The following is a 20391-nucleotide window of genomic DNA, read 5'->3' on the forward strand; positions in this document are numbered from 1 at the left end:
AAAGGGGTGAGCCTTTGAGGCTCACCACCAGATGTTACAGTTCCTGCAGGGGGAGATGGGAAGCAGCGCCACCCAGTACAGGCTTTGTTCCTGGCCACAGAGTGACAAAGGCACTCTACCCATGTGGCCAGCAACATGTATGGTGTGTGGCAGGCTGGCAGGAACTGGCCAGCCTACACTAGAAGTTGGGTATGTATTCAGGGGGCATCTCTAAGATGCCCTCTGGGTGCATTTTACAATAAATTGCACACTGCCATCAGTGTGCATTTATTGCGCTGAGAAGTTTGATACCAAACTTCTCAGTTTTCAGTGTAGCTATTATGGAACTGTGGAGTTTGTGTGTGACAAACTCCCAGACCATATACTCTTATGGCTACCCTGCACTTACAATGTCTAAGGTTTTGCTTAGACACTGTAGGGGCATAGTGCTACAGTGTGAGGTTACCTTACCTGTGGTGTAGTGCACCTTCCCTTATGGCTGTAAGGCCTGCTAGATGGGTGACTTACCTATGCCACAGGCAGTGTGAGGTTGGCATGGCACTCTGAGGGGAGTGCCATGTCGACTTAGTCATTTTCTCTCCACCAGCACACACAATCTGTGAGGCAGTGTGTATGTGCGGAGTGAGGGGTCCCCAGGTCGGCATAATACATGCTGCAGCCCATAGAGACCTTCCCTGGCAACAGGACCCTTGGTACCAGGGGTATCATTTACAAGGGACTTATCTGTGTGCCAGGGCTGTGCCAATTGTGGCAACAAATGTACAGTTTAGGGAAAGAACACAGGTGCTGGGGCCTGGTTAGCAGGGCCCCAGCACACTTTCAATCATAACTAGCATCAACAATAGGCAAAACGTTAGGGGGTAACCATACCAAGGAAGGCATTTCCTTACAATTAGTATTATCTATTATTGCCAGCACGTACAAGCTGTGAAGCAGTGTGCATGTGCTGAGTGAGGGGTCCATAAAGTGGCATAAGACATGCTGCAGCCCTAAGAGACCTTCCCTGGCATCAGGGCCCTTGGTACCAGGGGTACCAGTTACAAGGCACTTACCTGAGTGCCAGGGTTGTGCTAACTGTGGAGACAAAGGTACAGTTTAGGGAAAGAACACTGGTTCTGGGGCCTGGTTAGCAGGGTCCCAGCACACTTTCAAATCATAACTTAGCATCAGCAAAGGCTTAAAGTTAGGGGGTAACCATGCCAAGGAGGCATTTCCTTACAGAAAGTATTGCAAGTGTTCACGGCCAACACCACCGCCATGTGGTACTGCAACAAACAGGGCGGAGTGGGGTCCTGGACCCTTTGTCGGGAGGCACTATGGGCCAGATGTAGGAAGGTTCCCTTTTGCGAGGTGCAAATTGCGAGTCCCAGCGACTCGCAATTTGCACCTCGCAAAAGGGAATGCAGAAAGGTGTCTCAGACACCTTCTGCGACTCGCTATGGGGTCGCAAAGACCCACCTCATAAATATTCATGAGGTGGGTCGCAGTTTGCGACCCCATAGCGAGTCTAGGCACTCACGGGGATGGTGGCCTGCTGGAGACAGCAGACCTCCATGTCCGTGACTGCTTTGCAATAAAGCAGTTTTTTTTTTCTTCTCTTTGCAGCCCGTTTTCCTTAAAGGAAAACGAGCTGCAAATAGAAAAAATACCAAAACCTTTTAGTTTCGGTAGACCACTGCCTGCTCTGAAAAAATATTATTGTGAGCATTCACAAAGGGGAAAGGGTCCCATAGGGACCCCTTCCCGTTTGCCAATGAGTTACCATCCACTTCAAGTGGATGGTAACTGCGAGTTGATTTGCGACCGCTTTCGCAGTGACAAATCAACTCTACATCGCGGTGCGACTCGCAAATAGGAAGGGAACACCCCTTCCTATTTGCGAGTCTGAAACCCATTTTGTGAGTCGGTACCGACTCGCAATATGTGTTTCTGCATCGCGTGAGGGCATTAGCACCTCGCAAATGGAGTTTTTCGCCATTTGCGAGGCGCTAATGCCTTCCTACATCTGGCCCTAAGCCTCTGGACATGGCTGGAACATCAGAACATTACCCTGGTGGATCAACATCTGGCAGGCTCATTCAACGCCAGAGCAGAGGAACTCAGTCGTCGATGCACAGCCGATCATAAATGGCATCTCCATCCGGAGGTGGAGCAAGGTCTCTTTCACCAATGGGGACAGCCTTGGTTAGATCTGTTCGCCTCCACAGAGAACATGCAATGCCGTCTGTTTTGCACGCTGGAGGTTCTAAGGCGGCACTCGCTCAGACGCTTTTCGTCTCAAGTGGAATTCTGACCTCCTTTCTGTCTATACCAATTCTGCCCAGAGTTCTCAAGGAGATCAGGAACGACCAGGCCCAAGTCATCTTGGTGTCTCCTGACTGGGCACGGAAAGTATGGTATTTAGAGCTATTGAGCATGGTCATCGATCCTCCACTCAGACTACCTCTTTGGGAAGATCTTCTGTCGCAGTAGCAGGGAACGGCTCTCCACCCGAACCTGTCCAACCTCTGCTTTCATGCGTGGAGATTGAGCAGCAACAGTTGACGTTATCTTGGCACCCAGGCGTCCCTCCACCGAAACGGTATACACCTGTTGTTGGCATAAATTTGTAGCATGGTGTACAAACAAATCTGTTGATCCCCTCTCTGCTCCTCTTTCTGAGGTTCCTTTTTTCATCCTTTCTTTAGCCTAGCAGGGCTCTGCTTTGGGCACCTTTAAAGGGTATCTATCGGCTATTTCGGCCTTTCTTAGGTTACCTGATCAACCCTCACTCTAAGTCTCCTATTGTCAATCGACTGCTTAAAGGTCTTACTCATTTATTTCCTCCCACACTATTTATCATGCCTCAGTGGGACCTCAATCTTGTCCTTACTTTCTTAATGTGTACTCCATTCGAGCTGATGCACAATTGCCCTTTACGGCTCCTCAAGACTGTTTTTCTTGTTGCCATAACTTCTGCTCTCAGAGTGAGTGAAGCTTCAAGCTCTTTCTTCCAAGTCCCATACTTGTCTGTGCACCCTGACAAAGTGGTGTTCTTCTTTCCTTCCCGAGGTTGTTACACCTTTTCATGTAGACCAGTCCATCACCTAGCCTACTTTTTACGCACCCCTACATCTTTCGCATGAGAAAAGACTCAACAGTTTGGACTTAAAAAGAGCGTTGGTGTTCTATCTAAATTGTACTGAAGATTTCCGGGTGGACGATCAACTCTCAGTTGGATATGTGGGTGCGAAGAAAGGGAAGGCGGTGCAGAAACGTACCATCTCTCGATGGGTACTTCTTTGCATCAAGATGTGCTACGCTTTGGTCAAAAAGAAACCCCTGGAGGGCTTGCACGCTCATTCCACCACAGCAGCTGCTGCTTCCACTGCATTGGCACTAGGAGTTCCTGTCCTGGTTATCTGCCAGGCAGCTACGTGGGCATCCCTGCACAAGTTTGCTAAACATTACTGCCTGTACAGTCAGGTCTGTCGGGACAGCTACTTTGGTAGTTCAGTACTGCACGACTTCCTCGTATGATCTTGGCTCGCAGTCTACCTCCGAGGATGGCCTTGCTTGGTGTAAGGAAATGCCTCCTTGGCATGGGTACCCCCTAACTTCTTGGCTTTGCTGATGCTACGTTTTGATTGAAAGTGTGCTGCGGCCTTGCTAACCAGGTCCCAGCAGTAGTGTTCTTTCCCTAAGCTGTACCTTTGCTTCCACAATTGGCACAGCCCTGGCACTCAGGTAAGTCCCTTGTAACTGATACCCCTGGTTCCAAGGGCCCTGATGCCAGGGAAGGTCTCTAAGGGCTGCAGCATGTCGTATGCCACCCTGGGGAACCCTCGCTCAGCACATACACACTGCCTCACAGCTTGTGTGTGCAGGTGGAGAGAAAAAGACTAAGTCGACATGGTGCTCCCCTCAGAGTGCCATGCCACCCTCACACTGCCTGTGGCATAGGTATGTCACCCCTCTAGCAGGCCTTACAGCCCTAAGGCAGGGTGCATTATACCACAGGTGAGGGCATATGTGCATGAGCACTATGCCCCTACAGTGTCTAAGCAAAACCTTAGACATTTTAAGTGTAGGCGCGCCATAAGAGTATATGGTCTGGGAGTTTGTCAAAAACAAACTCCACAGTTCCATAATTGCTACACCGAAATCTGGGAAGTTTGGTGTCAAACTTCTCAGCACAATAAATGCACACTGATGCCAGTGTGCAATTTATTGTAACATGCACCCAGAGGGCATCTTAGAGATGCCCCTGAATACCAATCCGACTTCTAGTGTAGGCTGACCAGTTCCTGCCAGCCTGCCACAAACCAGACAAGTTGCTGGCCACAATGGGAGAGTGCCTTTGTCACTCTGTGGCCAGGAACAAAGCCTGTACTGGGTGGAGGTGCTTCTCACCTCCCCCTGCAGGAACTCTAACACTTGACGGTGAGCCTCAAAGGCTCACCCCTTTTGTTACCGCACCCCAGGACATCCCAGCTAGTGGAGATGCCTGCCCCTCCGGCCACTGTCCCCAGTTTTGGTGGGAAGGCTGGAGGAGATAATGAGAAAAACAAGGAGTCACCCACCAGTCAGGGCAGCCCCTAAGGTGTCCTGAGCTGAGGTGACCCCTGCCTTTAGAAATCCTCCATCTTAGTTTTGGAGGATTCCCCCAACAGGATTAGGGATGTGCCCCCCTCCCTACAGGGAGGAGGCACAAAGAGGGTGTAGCCACCCTCCAGGACAGTAGCCATTGGCTACTGCCCTCTCAGACCTAAACAAACCCCTAAATCTAGTATTTAGGGGCACCCCAGAACCCAGGAAATGAGATTCCTGCAACCTGAAGAACCAAGAAGGACTGCTGACCTACAAGCCTGCAGAAAAGACGGAAGAGGACAACTGCTTTGGCCCCAGCCCTACCGGCCTGTCTCCTGACTCGAAAACCTGCAACCAGCGACGCATCCGACAGGGACCAGCGACCTCTGAAGCCTCAGAGGACTGCCCCGGACTAAAGGACCAAGAAACTCCAGTGAGCAGCGGCTCTCCTCAACAACATCAACTTCTTTGCAACAAAGAAGCAACTTTTAAAGAACTCACGTTTCCCACTGGAAGCGTGAGACTTCCCACTCTGCACCCGAAGCCCCCGGCTCGAGATCCAGAGAACAAACACCACAGGGGGGACTTGCCGGCGACTGTGACCCCGTGAGTAGCCCACGAAGACCTCCCTGAGCTCCCACAGCGAAGCCTGCAGAGACAATCCAGAGGCTTCCCCTGACCGTGACTACCTGTAACAAGGGACCCGATGCCTGGAACAAGCACTGCACCCTCAGCCCCCAGGACCAGAAGGAACCAAACCTCGGTGCAGGAGGGACCCCCAGGCGACCCTCTGCCTAGCCCAGGTAATGGCTGTCCCAAGAAGCTCCCCTTGTGCCTGCCTGCACCGCTAGAGTGACCCCCAGGTCCCTCCATTGTTTCCTATCTGAAACCCGACGCCTGCTTTGCACACTGCACCCGGCCGCCCCTGTGCCGCTGAGAGTGTGTTTTGTGTGCTTACTTGTGTCCCCCCCAGTGCTCTACAAACCCCCCCGGGTCTGCTCCCTGAGGACACAGGTACTTACCTGCTGGCAGACTGGAACCGGAGCACACCTGTTCTACATAGGCACCTATGTGTTTTGGGCACCTCTTTGACCTCTGCACCTGACCGGCCCTGAGCTGCTGGTGTGGTAACTTTGGGGTTGCCTTGAACCCCAAACGGTGGGCTGCCTATGCCCAGGAACTGAGACATTTAAGTGTCTTACTTATCTCACAATCTAACCAATACTTATCTCCCCCAGGAACTGTTGATTTTTGCACAGTGTCCACTTTTAAAATAGCTTATTGCCATTTTAACATAGACTGTATATGATATTGTTTTATTCAAAGTTCCTAACTTACCTGTGTTAAGTACCTTGCATTTTATGTGTTTACTTCAAATCTTGAACCTGTGGTTCTTAAAATAAACTAAGAAAATAGTTTTTTCTATATAATAACCTATTGGCCTTGAGTAAGTCTTTGAGTGTGTGTTCCTCATTTATTGCCTGTGTGTGTACAACAAATGCTTAACACTACCCTCTGATAAGCCTACTGCTCGACCACACTACCACAAAATAGAATTATCTAATTTTGCCACTATCTTACCTCTGAGGGGAACCCTTGGACTCTGTGCACACTATTTCTTACTTTGAAATAGTATATACAGAGCCAACTTCCTACACTTGGGTATCTATTCTAAGGTAAGGAATCTGTAACTAGAAGTTTCCATCAGATGTACAACTTACTTACCTTCGGTAATGATATATCTGGTAGAGACATATTCTAGTTGCAGATTCCTTACCGGCCCCACCCATCCTCCCCGCTTGCGAACTGATTTCTAGGGACAGGGATTCCCCATTCAGGACCTTAGCTCTGGCGTACCAATCTCAGAGATCTTAGCGACTCTGTGCTTTGGCATGGAAAGTTGTTAAAAGAACTGACGTCACTGCGCTGAGGAGGCATCTATGTACTACTCCCGACGTCATCACGGAGACAACACCGCCAATGGAGTCGACTGACGCCACGTACCGATCCGCAAGGGTATTGCGCGAAGATAAAAACTACAGATCATGTCTGACGCCAGGGGGAAACTTTTACGGTAAGGAATCTGCAACTAGAATATGTCTATACCAGATATATTGTTACCAACGTTAAGTTGTACATCTAGCTGCAGATTCCTTACCTTTGAATTACCGGGCGTCAGCTTCGAATTCGGAATCTTTTTGCTGAGCAATACCCTGCGTACGCCATAAGGTGGTGTTGTTCAGATGGGTGTGCGTTATCCAGCTCCAAGTGGCTTTGTCAGTGTCTTTAGAGTGGTCAGGGACATCATGGACGCCTATAAAGGAACCACCCCGGCGGCGTACGTCAGTTCTTTTATCCACAAAACTTGCACACCAGAAGCTCAGAGTCATGGATAGAACCAACATTTTGTCCGTGCAAAACTGGGGCCCTGAAAGGGATAAACCCTAACCCTGCTAGAGATATCCGCAGAGCGGGGAGGCATGGGTGGGTGTAAGGAATCTGCAGCTAGATAGAGTCTCTACCAGATAATGCGTTACCGAAGGTAATTAACTTGTTCATGCATATTCCTTACCTTTGAATAGATACCCAAGCCATAACCTGGTGATGGGCCGCAGATACTTCTCCTTACACTAAGAAGTCCTGTAGGACTGAACGGGCAAAGTGCCTGTCTCTTCGTAAAGGACTGTCCAGGCAGTAATGTTTTACAAACATATGCAAAGATGCTCACGTTGCCACCTGACAGATCTCCAGAACAGGTACGCCCCAAGCTAGTGCAGTGGTAGCAGCCTTGCCCCTGGCAGAATGAGCTCTCAAGCCCTCAGGAGCCTGCTTCTTGCCCTATGTGTAGCAGATCTTGATGCAGAGAATCCCCCAGCCCAAAATGGTTTGTTTCTGCACTGCCCAACCCTTTTTTGCTCTAACATACCCCACAAAGAGTTGGTCATCCACCCGGAACTCTTTTGTGCGGTCAAGGTAGAACGACAACCCTCTTTTTGGGTCCAGTCGGTAGAGTTGCTCCTCTTCCTTAGAGGGATGCAGCAGAGCAAAGAAGGTGGGCAGGGTGATGTTCTGACCCAGACAAAATGGGGTCATCACCTCAGGGAGGAAAAAGGCACGAGTTCTGAGTACCACCTTATCGGAATAGATAGTGAGATACGGTGGCTTTGATGACAGAGCTTGCATCTCACTCTCCCTCCTGGCAGATGTTATCACTACTAAGAAAGCTGTCTTGATGGTGAGTACCCGGAAGGGACAGTTGTGCAAAGGCTCGAAGGGAGAGCGCATGGTGTGGCATGGTGTACCAACAAATCTGTTGATCCACTCTCTGCTCCTCTTTCTGAGGTTCTTTTGCTCATCCTTTCTTTAGCCCAGCAGGGCTCTGCTTTGAGCACCCTTAAAGGGTTTTTATCAGCTATTTCGGCCTTTCTTAGGTTACCTCATCAGCCCTCACTCTTTAAGTTGCCTATTGTCAACCGATTCCTTAAAGGTCTTACCCACTTATTTCCTCCCACTCCATTTTTCATGCCTCAGTGGGACCTCAATCTTGTCCTTACCTTCTTAATGTGCACTCCATTTGAGCCGATACACAATTGCCCTTTCCGGCTCCTCACTTTCAAGACTGTTTTTCTTGTTGCCATAACTTCTGCTTGCAGAGTAAGTGAGCTTCAAGCTCTTTGTTCCAAGCCCCAATACTTGTCTGTGCACCCTGACAAAGTGGTGTGGCGCACTAAGGCTTCCTTCCTTCCCAAGGTTGTTACCTCTTTTCATAGGCCAGTCCATCACCTTGCCTACTTTTGTGAGGACCAGATTTAAGTCCCACTGGGGCATAACAAAGGGCTTTGAGAATTCTATGTACAATGGGGGTTTTAGGCTGATCAGGCAGCCAAAGAAATGCCGAAAAGGCAGGAAGATAGCCCTTGAGAGACCCCAAGGCAGAACCATCCTGGGCAAGGGAAAGAATGAGGAGAAGAATATCAGAAAGAGAATCAGAAAGAGGATCAATAGACCTTTCTGTACAGTAATATACAAAGCGCTTCCAACAGATGGCGTATACCATTTAGTGGAGGGATGCCTGGCTGCCAAAATAACTTTACAGACTTCGGGAGGAAGGTCAAAAGCCATCAATTGCTTAATCCCCACGCATGTAGACGCAGAGTTGACATGTTCGATGAAGAACCTTCCCCTGCTACTGCAACAGAAGATCCTCCCAAAGAAGCAACCTGATTGGAGGATTGATGCTCATTTTCAGAAGCTCGGGATACCAGACTCTCTGTGCCCAATCCGGAGCCAATAGGATTACTTAGGCACAGTCGTTCTTGATCTTTTTGAGAGCTCTGGGCAGAAGTGGTACGGGTGGAAAGGTGTACAGAACGCCTGAATTCCACTTGCAACGAAAAGCCTCGCCGAGCGATTGCCGCCTTGGAAACTCTAACGTGCAACACTGCTGACATCCGGATGGAGATACTATTCGTGATCCACTACTTTTCCCTGACACCCAGTCAGACCACTTGGCTAGCCCATGATGTGGACACAGGTGATAGACTGCCTGTCAAGAGCTAAATCAACAGGTAGCCTGTCCATGTCAGAGATTGCATCAGGGCAGAAGTCTAGAAGATGCTAGAGTTGAGGGTTATTGATCCTTCAGACAGTCGTTGGGCTAGTCCTGTAGTCCTTGTACCCAAACTTCACTCCGAGGGCGGAAAGAAAGAGATGAGGTTCAGTGCAGACTACAGATGTCTCAATGCAGTCACTAAGACTGATGCCCATCCTATCCCCAGGGCAGACAAACCCATTGATACTTTAGCTGCAGCCAATTATCTCAGCACTTTTGGTCTGACTGCAGGCTATTGGCAGATCAGGTTAACTGATGCTGCCAAACCAAAGACATCATTCTTCACTCCTGGTGGGCACTTCCAGCTTACAATGATGCCCTATTGTTTGAAACAAGCACCTGCCACATACCAAAAAGTTGGTGAACCAAGTTCTAGCAGGCCTGGAAGACCTTACTGCAGCAAATCTCAATGATATTGCTGTCTTTAGTTCTACTTGGCAGATCACCTGGTCCACCTCAGAAGAGTATTTGAGGCCTTGAAAAAGGCAGGCCTCACTATCAAGGTAAGTAAATGCCAGATAGGGCAGAGTGAAGTTGTTTACTTGGGCCATCTGGTAGGTGGAGGCCAAGTTCAGAGTAAAATACAAAACATTGTGGATTGAGGTGCTCTCACTACTCAGACTCAGATTAGAGCTTTTCTGGGCCTGACTGGGTATTACAGGAGATTTGTAAAGGGGTCTGGGTCCACTGTGACCTCCCTCAACGGTCTCACCTCTAAGGAAATTGCTAAATAGGCTCATCAAGAGGCCGTTGATGCCCTTAAGAAGGCCATGTGTTCAGCTCCAATGCTTAAAAACCCTGAACACTCCCAGTAATTAATTCTTCAGACAGATACTACAGAGATAGGATTAGGAGCTGTCCTATCCGAACTTAATTAAGAGGGCCAGGATCAACCAGTAGCTTTCATCAGCAGAGGGCAAATTCCCAGAGAGAAAAGATGGTCAGCTACAGAGAGGGAGGCCTTTGCTGTGGTCTGGCCCCTAAAGAAGTTCAGGCCATATCTGTTTGGCACTCACGTCATTGTTCAGACAGATCACAAGCCCCTCTCCTGTGGCTTAAACAGCTGAAGAGTGAAAATCCAAAACTTCTGAAGCGGTCCATTTCCCTCCTGGTGGTGGAATTGTCAGTGGTACATAGACCTGGGAGTAACCATGCCAACACAGAAGGACTTTCCAGAAATTTCCACTTAGAAAATGAAGACTCACCTAGGTAAGGCTAGCTTTATCCTCTTTCGTTTGGGAGGGGGTTATGTAAGTAAAGTAGCATCTTTCTGACATAGCTGCCCTGACTTTTTAAATGGTGTCAGTATGTTTGGACTGTAGTACACTGGAATCCTGCTAGCCGGGACCCCAGCTTCAGTGATCTCTCCCCTAAATTTAGTTGTATGGTAATTTTTGCACCCTACAATTGGCATACTGGTGCACCCATGTACATCCTTAGTATTTGGTATTTAGGTACCCAGGGCATTGGTACACCAGGAGATCCCCATTGGTTGTAGCATGTATTGTGCCACCCCTGGGGGCTCATGCAAACTGTGACTACAGGCCTGCCATTGCAGCCTCTGTGAAATGGTGCATGCACCTTTCACTCCAGAAATAAGGTTTGCCTTTTATCATGATCACTGCACTCTGACACTTCAAGTCACCCCTAAGGTAGGGCAGGGTGCATGGTTCTAAGAGTGAGGGCACCCCTGCATGAGCAGAGGTACCCCTACAAATCCCAAACTCAATTTCCTGGGCTTTGTAAATCTGGGGAAGCCATCTTAAGGTATGTAGTGATCAACATAAGTTGTTCAACTACATAATGGCTTCAACAAACATAGGCATGTTTGGTATCAAACATGTTGGAATCATGCAGCTATACTGATGCCAGTGCTAGTTGCATGATACCATGTACTGTGAGGGTTCCCTTGGGGATCGCCCAATGTCTGCCTGTACAGCCTTGCAGGATCTGCATGCTGCTGTGCCTAACTCTGGCATGGGATGGCAGAACAAAGGATTTCCTGCAAGATAGAGGTGTTGCCATCTCTTCTTTAGAAAAAGATGTCCCTGGGCTGAGGTAGGGGTGCCTCTGAGTGCCACCAGAGTACTTTGAAGGGTGCATTTGGTGCCCTCCTTGCAAAACCCGGTTTGCACCAGTGCAGAAATCCCAGGTTCCTGCTCCGGCACACATCCACACAAGGGGCAGGGGAGTGACCACCCCACTGTCCAGCTCCTCATCTAGGGAGGTCCACAGAGCTCTGCCAGGTGGCCACTTGATTCTGCCATCTTGGAAAAAAGATGAGTAGAGGGCCCTGGGAGCATATGACTGGTTAGTCCAGCTGGGTGGCATCCTGACCTCTCCTGATAGGTGGGTCACTGCAGTAAGTGCCCAACCCCCTTCCTGGGTTACTAAAGGGGTCCCCTGAGATGGAAGATTCATCTGCAAGACTTCAGGAACCATCTGCAAGTCTTCCTCAGGACACTGGAACCGCTGCTGTTCTTCGCTAAAACCAAAACAAGACTGTAACTAATAGGAGGGCAATGACTGCAACTTTGTTTCCAGGTTTTGCAAGACTTCTGCAACCCTGTGCATCCTCCAGAGTCACAGGGACTCTGCCTACACTTAGGAGAGCAAGACGGAATCTCCCCTGGAGTGAAGGAGTCACTCCTCTGCATCTGCAGGCATCTCAAAGATGCCGGCTGGCTTGTGGAACCTGCTTTCCCACAGACTCTTTGAGGCTCTACAACACAGGTGGTGGTTCTGTGGCTCTCCAGAGGTCCAACCTATCTTCTTTGCAACTAGTACGTCTGTGGCCCCTTGCTGGAGCTGCTTGGCTGGAACTCCTGTGTACCGTGTCCGTTTGTCGTTGCCAAGACTTGTTGGCTCTTCAGTCTGAAGGCATTCTAGCTCCAGGAAGCCCGCTCTCCAGCATGCACCAGCTCCCAGAATGACATCCTCTCTGCAACTACTGCAATATGGGCATCCCTCTTTGCTGTACTGTTGAACCCTCCCATTGACTCCCTGTGCCTGCTGCCAGAGGGTCCTGCTGGGGGCTCCAAATATTCCTCCTTGCTCTTCTGCTTGATAAGTGCTGACCCTGACCTACCTGTCAAGGTTGGGTCACCTGGACCTTGCTGTTCCCCACAAGTCCTGCAAACTTTGTGATATGCGTCCCTGCATCTGCCAAGGCCTGTTGGTGGTCTCGCTGACCACTGACCCCTCTACAATTCGGCGACTGGCGTAGGACAGCTGGTGGACGACTCCTGGGATGCTCCTGCATCGCCTGGACTCGACAGCTGCACTTCTTTGTCCACCATCCTACAGGAAAGAATTTCCAAGAACGGAGGTCATTTCCCTCTTGCAAAGCCTGAGCACCTCCAGGTGGTCTGGACTCTGTCCCCTCTTTCCTTAGGTCCTCCTATTCAGGAATCCACACGTAGGTCCACTGAACTGGTCCACCAGTCACAACACCAGATGGACAACGAAGGTCCCTAGTGAATTCAACAGGAGGTTCCAACACTATGGCACCTCTATCCACCAAGGATCCCCGGTTTAGGTACTCCACTGTTTTGGGTATCTAAGACTATCCAACTTCCCTTGCTCCAATGGGTTTCCTCAGGGTCCTCTGGGAAGGGTCCTAAAACTCCAACCACGACTTCCCCATGTTATCCTATGGACAGTGACCCGGAATTACAACTCTGCACATGGGCAACTGGGGAATCCTACCAACATTCCTTTGGGGTTTTAGTATTTCCCCAGTCCTAAGGGTCCTTGAGTGATTGTGGGTTGGGAGTGATTGGCGCATTCCCATTTTTTTGTTTTGTTTATGGTTTGCTACCACCCACCCAATATGGGCCCATGTTCTTTTATGCCTTTACTTACCTGTTGTTAACTATCTCAGATTAGGAGATATACCAAAGTTAGTTCTACAGTGTGTGTTACAATAAATATAACCTATTTGTGTAACACTGATGTGGTTCTTTCCTGTGTGTACATCACTGACTGACCTCTGTGGTGTTTGCAAACACTTTACACCCTCCCAGATAAGCCTTAGCTGCTCTCCACAGCTACCCTTATGAGAGCTCTGGTTATCTAGAACCGCCTAAACTATCACTAAGGGCTACCTGGACTCAGTACAGGGTGCCTCACCTATAGGTGCATACCATATAACCATATACTGAGCCAGCCTCCTACAAAGTAACACTCCACATTCTCACAATTTTCACATCAACTGGTCTGCATGTAGGTGTGATATCTGCAATGCAACCTATGCACTAATAAGTCTAATAACAAAATGTACATTGAAACAAACCTGTTTTTCAAATGATTTAACTGAAAACCGTTTATGTTAGTGTTTGTTCATTTTCAAAAAGTAATAAATCAGGTTCAGTCTAAATAAAGTAAAGCTAAATAATGCATTCACTTCTTACTTGAAAGGGGTATTTTCAGGCTCAAGCATTGCTTTGTGACGAAGTATGGCTGGTCCTGCTGCCACTGTGAGGTCGCTTGGAAAGGTATTAATGTAGTTTTGAGGCGGCCCTTCAAATTGATCCATTTTTTCTTGAAGGATTTGTTCCCAGTTTTCCATAGTCTTTACCACAGCAATTCCCAGTGGTGAAGTTAAAGGGAGATCTACAATAATTCAAAGAAAAATCAACAATGCAGAGCTAATACACTTGATATATACGTATAGTGTATTTTATAACACTATTGCAGCATGATTGGATCACTGTTTTCTAAAGTAAATGAGATAGTGCAGGAAAGTGTCTCTTTTGACATGGTCCACCCCCCCCACCCAAAACACACACACAATTTGTGCCTGGTTTCTGGTGCAATTTCGATTGAAAGTGCACTGGGTCCCTGCTAAACACGTCCCCAGAGCCAGATCTCTTCCCCCAAATCTACACAATTGTTTTTCTCATTTGGCAAAACCTTTAGTTACCACTATAAGTCCCTAATACTCCTGGTACCTAGGGCATGGGTACTAATGGAAGGCCCGTGAGAGCTGCAGCACGAATTGTGCCACCCTCAGGGACCCTCTAAGTGCACACAGTGCTGCTTTCGCAGGCTGCGTGTCTTGGTGCAGAACTAAAATGAAAACGCAACATGGCACACAGCCTGTGTGTCCTGTCCCCTTTACACTGCATGCAATATATATGTCACCCTTCTAGCAGGCCTTCCAGCCCTAAAGACAGAGTACATTATATTACATGTGAAGGCATATCTGCATGAGCAGATATGCCCGTGGTATGTCTTTGTCAGACATAGTAAGTGAACAGGGATGCCGTTTTAAGTATACATGCTGGACACTGATCACTACAAGTTCCCAATCTACACAATGGCTTCACTGAAGATAGGTATGTTTGGTATCAACTATCTTGTATTAATAAACCATCACTTAATCCAGTTATGGATTTAATAATACATGCACTCAGGGGGCACCAAACCCTACCAACTCCTAGCGTGGACACGGACTGGTCAAAACCAATGCAGACACCTTAGACAGAGTTCTGCCCCCTGTGGTGAAAGCCAACGCTCTCGAGGACTCAGAGCAGAGGCCTGGTCTGGGTAGAGGTGTGGCCTCCTCTCCCAGGTAGGACGGAAATTCCAGGGCGGGGAGCTTCAAAGGCCCTGCCCGCTTTTGTAATGCAACTCAGGTCTCTCCAGATGATAGAGATGACCAACCCCGCTGTCCTGACGCACCTTTTGGCAGCGGCAAAGGCGGGAAAATTAGTTAAACTAGAAGGAGTGCACACTTCATGCCCATCCCTACCTTAAGGTGGACGAGTTGAAGTGGACACTACTTTTTAAATTCCTCCATCTTGTTTGGAAGGAGTTCGGCCACTAGGGTTATGCCCACTTCCCAACGGAAGTGGGCATAAAAAGGGTGTACTGACCCTAAAGGTGGGTAGCCCATTGGCTACTACCTGGACACACTGTAACGCCCCTAAATTCAGTGTTTTGGTGGCACTCCTGAACCCTAGAACTCAGATTCCTGAAGACCTAAGAAGAGCCGCACACTACAGAGTCGCACCAGCAGAGAAGACTACAGACACCAACTGATTTGACCCCAGCCCTACTGACCTGTCTGCAGCCCTCGACGATCCATAACCAAAAGACAACCTGTTCTGCAGCGCAGTGACCTCCAAAGTTTTGGGAGAACTGCCTGCCTTCGACAAAGATCAAAATCTCCTGAGAACAGCGGACCTCTTCAAGAAGAAACCAACTTTGAAAGAAAATAACTCTGCCCTGAGGAACTGCGAAATTGCCTCTAGACCCATCTCTGCACCCAAAGCCCACAGCCCGAGTCCAAGTGGCCCACCAATCCTTTGAAGGATCCCCAGCAATTCTGAGTCCAAGTCCACCATGGGATGACCCCTGTCGGTCTCTGCATCAAAGCCTGCAGCCTCAAATTGAAGACTCCCTCTGTAGGAGGCTGGCCTGGCTTATAGTGGGTACCTTGTGGTACTTACACCTTGTGCCAGGTCAAGTTATCCCTTATTAGTAGAATAGAGGTGTTTTAGCAGCTTAGCCTTATAGAGGTAGCTATGGCAAAGCAGCTTAGGCTGATCTAGGAGACATGCAATGCTCCTACTATACCACTTATATCATATAGCACTATATCACAAGAAAACACAATACTCAGAGTTACTGAAAATAAAGGTACTTTATTTTAGTGACAATATGCCAAAGGTATCTAAGGTCACTTAGGAGGTAAGTAATATACACAAATTATATGTACACAAACCCAAAAAAGTGCACAGAAGCCTGAGCAGCTGCAGATCACGCAGTACACAGGATTACTGGCTGGCGTGGGAAGGCAAGGACTTACCTCCAGCAAATTTGGACAGAAGGGCCACTGGACTGTGGGAGACACTTGGACCCAGATTCTGTGTTCCAGGGACCACGCTCGTCAGGATGAGAGGGGACCCAGAGGACCGGTGATGCAGAAGTTTGGTGCCTGCATTAGCAGGGGGAAGATTCCGTCGACCCACAGGAGATTTCTTCTTGGCTTCCAGTGCAGGGTGAAGACAGACAGCCCTCAGAGCATGAACCACGAGGAAACAGTTGAGAAAGCCAGCAGGATGAGGCGCTACAATGTTGCTGGTTGTCTTCTTGATACTTTGTTGCGGTTTTGCAGGCGCCCTGGCAGTCAGCGGTGGATCCTTGGCAGAAGTCAAAGAGGGAAGTGCAGAGGAACTCTGGTGAGCTCTTGCATTCGTTATCTGAGGAATAGCCCAGGGGAGAGACCCTAAATAGACCAAAAAGGAGGTTTGGCTACTGAGAAAGGAGGCTTGGCTACTGAGAGAGGTAAGCACCTATCAGGAGGGGTCTCTGACGTCACCTGCTAGCACTGGCCACTCAGGGCTGTCCATTGTGCCCCAACACCTCTGAATCCAAGGTGGCAGAGGTCTGGGACACACTGGAGGAGCTCTGGGCACCTCCCCTGGGAGGTACTGGTCAGGGGAGTAGTCACTCCCCTTTCCTTTGTCCAGTTTCGCGCCAGAGCAGGGCTGGGGGATCCCTGAACCGGTGTAGACAGGGTTATGCAGAGATGGGCATGATCTATGCCCATCAAAGCATTTCCAGAGGCTGGGGGAGGCTACTCCTCCCCAGCCCTTCACACCTATTTCCAAAGGAAGAGGGTGTAACACCCTCTTTCAGAGGAAATCCTTTGTTCTGCCTTCCTGGGACTGGGCTGCCCAGACCCCAGGGGGGCAGAAACCTGTCTGAGGGGTTGGCAGCAGCACTAGCTGCAGTGGAAACCCCGGAAAGGCAGTTTGGCAGTACCCAGGCTCTGTGCTAGAGACCCGGGGATGCATGGAATTGTCCCCCAATACCAGAATGGTATTGGGGCGACAGTTACCATTGTGACGCTACATACAGGTAGTGACCTATATATAGTGCACGCGTGTAATGGTGCCACGGCACTCACAAAGCCCGGGGACTTTGCCCTGAACGATGTGGGGACACCTTGGCTAGTGGCAGGGTGCCAAAACAACAAGTGATGGACGGAATGCTGAACATTGTCAAACACTCACCCCCAGTCATAGATCTGGGTTTAATCCATCGTTCTTTTGCTCACCATGCCACCCCAGTTTGGACCCAGCCATATGCAAATCAGCCTTGACCCTGTTCCTCATGGGAACAGTCCAGACCGAACTGCCAAGCCAGGTCCTCACTGGACTGGAAACAAGCATCCTGGGACCGGTTTCGGGGTTTCACCCCTCATCAGCCAGGCTAGCTTGAATCCAGTGGCATGGGAAGCACGGGACCCACGCCTGGGCATACCCTTCCCACTTAGGGCGACAAAGCAAAAACAACAAGTGATGGACGGAATGCTGAACATTGTCAAACACTCACCCCCAGTCATAGATCTGGGTTTAATCCATCGTTCTTTTGCTCACCATGCCACCCCAGTTTGGACCCAGCCATATGCAAATCAGTCTTGACCCTGTTCCTCATGGGAACAGTCCAGACCGAACTGCCAAGCCAGGTCCTCACTGGAACGGAAACAAGCATCCTGGGACCGGTTCGGGGTTTCACCCCTCATCAGCCAGGCTAGCTTGGATCCAGTGGCAGGGTGCCCACACACTTAGTAACTTGGGACCTAACCTTCACTAAGTGAGGGTTAGACATATAGGTGACTTATAAGTTACTTATGTGCAGTGAAAATGTCTGTGAAATAACATGGACGTTATTTTACTCAGGCTGCAGTGGCAGTCCTGTGTAAGAATTGTCTGAGCTCCCTATGGGTGGCAAAAGAAATGCTGCAGCCCTAATGGATCTCCTGGAACCCCAATACCCTTGGTACCTAGGTACCATATACATGGGAATTATAAGGGTGTTCCAGTGTGCCAATGAGAATTGGTAAAATTAGTCACTAGCCTGCAGTGACAATTTTAAAAAGCAGAGAGAGCATAAACACTGAGGTTCTGGTAAGCAGAGCCTCAGTGATACAGTTGGGCACCACGCAGGCAACACATACAGGGCATACATTATGAACCCTGGGGTCCTGCCTAGAAGGATCCCAGTGACACATAGGCAAAAACAAACATACATACAGTGAAAATGGGGATAACATGCCAGGCAAGATGGCACTTTCCTACACCCTCTAACCACAACCTGCATGGTAAGCTGTTCCTGATGCCAAAGGGCACCCCAGCACCTGGATCCTCTGAGGCTTGGGGAGCTGGGCCGGTGTCCCTACGCTCCCTAGCTTAAGAACTTACCTTTGTTACGCAGCTGTGGATTTTCTTCATTCAGCCTCCTGGCCGGAGCCTGCAGTCTTTTTCCAAAACTAATCTCCCCCATTTACTTGCTTTTGGTGCCCGATGGTGTGATGGCGTTCTGCACCCAGCTGCCCCTGTGCCGCTGAAGGTGTACGTTTGGCTGCCTTGAAGCTTCCCTTGTAGTTACCTCAACCCCAGGAAATCGACCCCTTTCACCGCTTTACTCACCAGTGAGCAACACAACTTCATTCACCCCCATTCTCTATTGGTAAACTTTGGTCACCGACTCCAAATTTTACCTCCGCCCTGAGTCGCTAGGGGTGCACTCTTGGCACTGGTTTGAACCTTGCCTGGTGTTGACTGAAAATCCCGAAGTCTGGATTTGTAAGTTGCGTACTTACCTACAAAACTGCATTCTTGTTTTCCTTGCTGAACTGAAAAATTGCACTAACCTTGCTGAACTGAAGAATTGCATTAAGTGTTGATTTTTGAAACTGCAAAGTATTTATGCTCAAAAATCTACTTACCTGATTATGAAGTTCTGGGGTTTCAAAGTATATATAAAAAAAGAATTGCCCCCTGGATGCATTTGTCAATAAATCCCACACTGGCATCAGTGGGGGTTTACTGGGCTGAGAAGTTTGATAGCAAACTTCCCAGTAATCGGTGAAGCCATTATGGAGCTGTGGAGTTTGTAATGACAAACTTCCAGACCATATATTTGATATGGCTACACTGCACTGACAATGCCTAAGAAAGGACTTAGACACTGTGGGGGCATATTGCTCATGCAGCTATGCCCTCACCTGTGGTACAGTGCACTCTGCCTTAGGGCTGTGAGGCCTGCTAGAGGGGTGACTTACCTATGCCACAGGCATTGGTTTGTGAGCATGGCACCTTGAGAGGGGTGCCATGTCGACTTTGCCTTTTTCTCCTGATGACAAACTCCCAGACCATATACTCAATACGGCTACAATGCACTTACAATGTCTAAGAATGGACTTAGAACCAGTATGGGTGTATTGCTCATGCAGCTATGCCCTCACCTGTGGTATAGTGCACCCTACCTTAGGGCTGTAAGGCCTGATGGAGGGGTGACTTACCTATGCCACAGGTAAGCCATGCCGACTTTACCTTATTCTCCCCACCAGCACACACAAGCTGCAAAGGCAGTGTGCATGTGCTTGGTGAGGGGTCCCCCAGGGTGGCAAAACACATGCTGCAGCCCCTGGGGACCTTCCCTGACCACAGGGCCCTTGGTACCATGGGGACCTTTTACAAGGGACTTAACTGTAAGTCATGGGTGTGCAATTGTGAAAACAAAGGTACAGATTTTGGTAAAGAACACTGGCCCTGGGGCTTGGCTAGCAAGGTCCCAGCACACTTTCAATCAAAGTTGGCATCAATATCAGGCAAAAGGTGTGGGAAAGAAGGCAGACCACTGGGTCAAGACAAGGGTGATCAAGACTTCCACAGGGGGTGACCAAAAGAAAGGGGTCACAAAGCCTCCCCATTGGAAGGGTGGTGAGACATCCAAGGACAAAAACAAAGTTTTCACAAGAGCCCCAAAAACCGGCTCAGGAGGGTGGGCCCCAAGCCTCTTCATAGTCCACAAATGGGTATAGGGGTAAAAACTTTGTCCCAAGAAAAGTCCCACAACTACTACTTCAGTTAGCACTTGAATAGCCAGTCTCCAGGTGGGATCAACAGTGTGCCCAGAGAAAATCAGGGTTCACACTGAAGTTACATTATTCTCTGAGGGTGGGGTGGATTTAGCTACACTAGCTGCCTGGCCGCCTAACATGCAAACATACAGGCAGCAACTCTTGATAAATGGGAATAAGGTAGAATCCCTGAGGGATACAGGTGCCAGTGTCACCATTGTGACACACAAACTGGTTTCCCCAGGACAGTATCTGGCTGGATAGACATATCCAGTCGCCAATGCTGACAATGAAACTAAAGTCCATCCCATAGCAATGGTGACTTTAGAAT

The 20391-nt window shown here is 49.1% G+C and overlaps 1 protein-coding gene across 2 annotated transcripts in view; it reads right to left on the reverse strand.

Moving 5' to 3' along the window:
• Positions 1-20391, reverse strand: part of DMXL2 (Dmx like 2) — a 1615381-nt gene that overhangs the window by 497615 nt on the left and 1097375 nt on the right. For both annotated transcript variants that reach the window (XM_069222485.1, XM_069222484.1), the window contains exon 32: positions 13594-13795. In XM_069222485.1, coding sequence (XP_069078586.1) covers positions 13594-13795 — 202 coding nt within the window. The remainder of the gene's footprint in view (positions 1-13593; positions 13796-20391) is intronic.

This window comes from Pleurodeles waltl, chromosome 3_1, assembly GCF_031143425.1.
Source record: "Pleurodeles waltl isolate 20211129_DDA chromosome 3_1, aPleWal1.hap1.20221129, whole genome shotgun sequence".
Lineage (NCBI taxonomy): Eukaryota > Metazoa > Chordata > Amphibia > Caudata > Salamandridae > Pleurodeles > Pleurodeles waltl.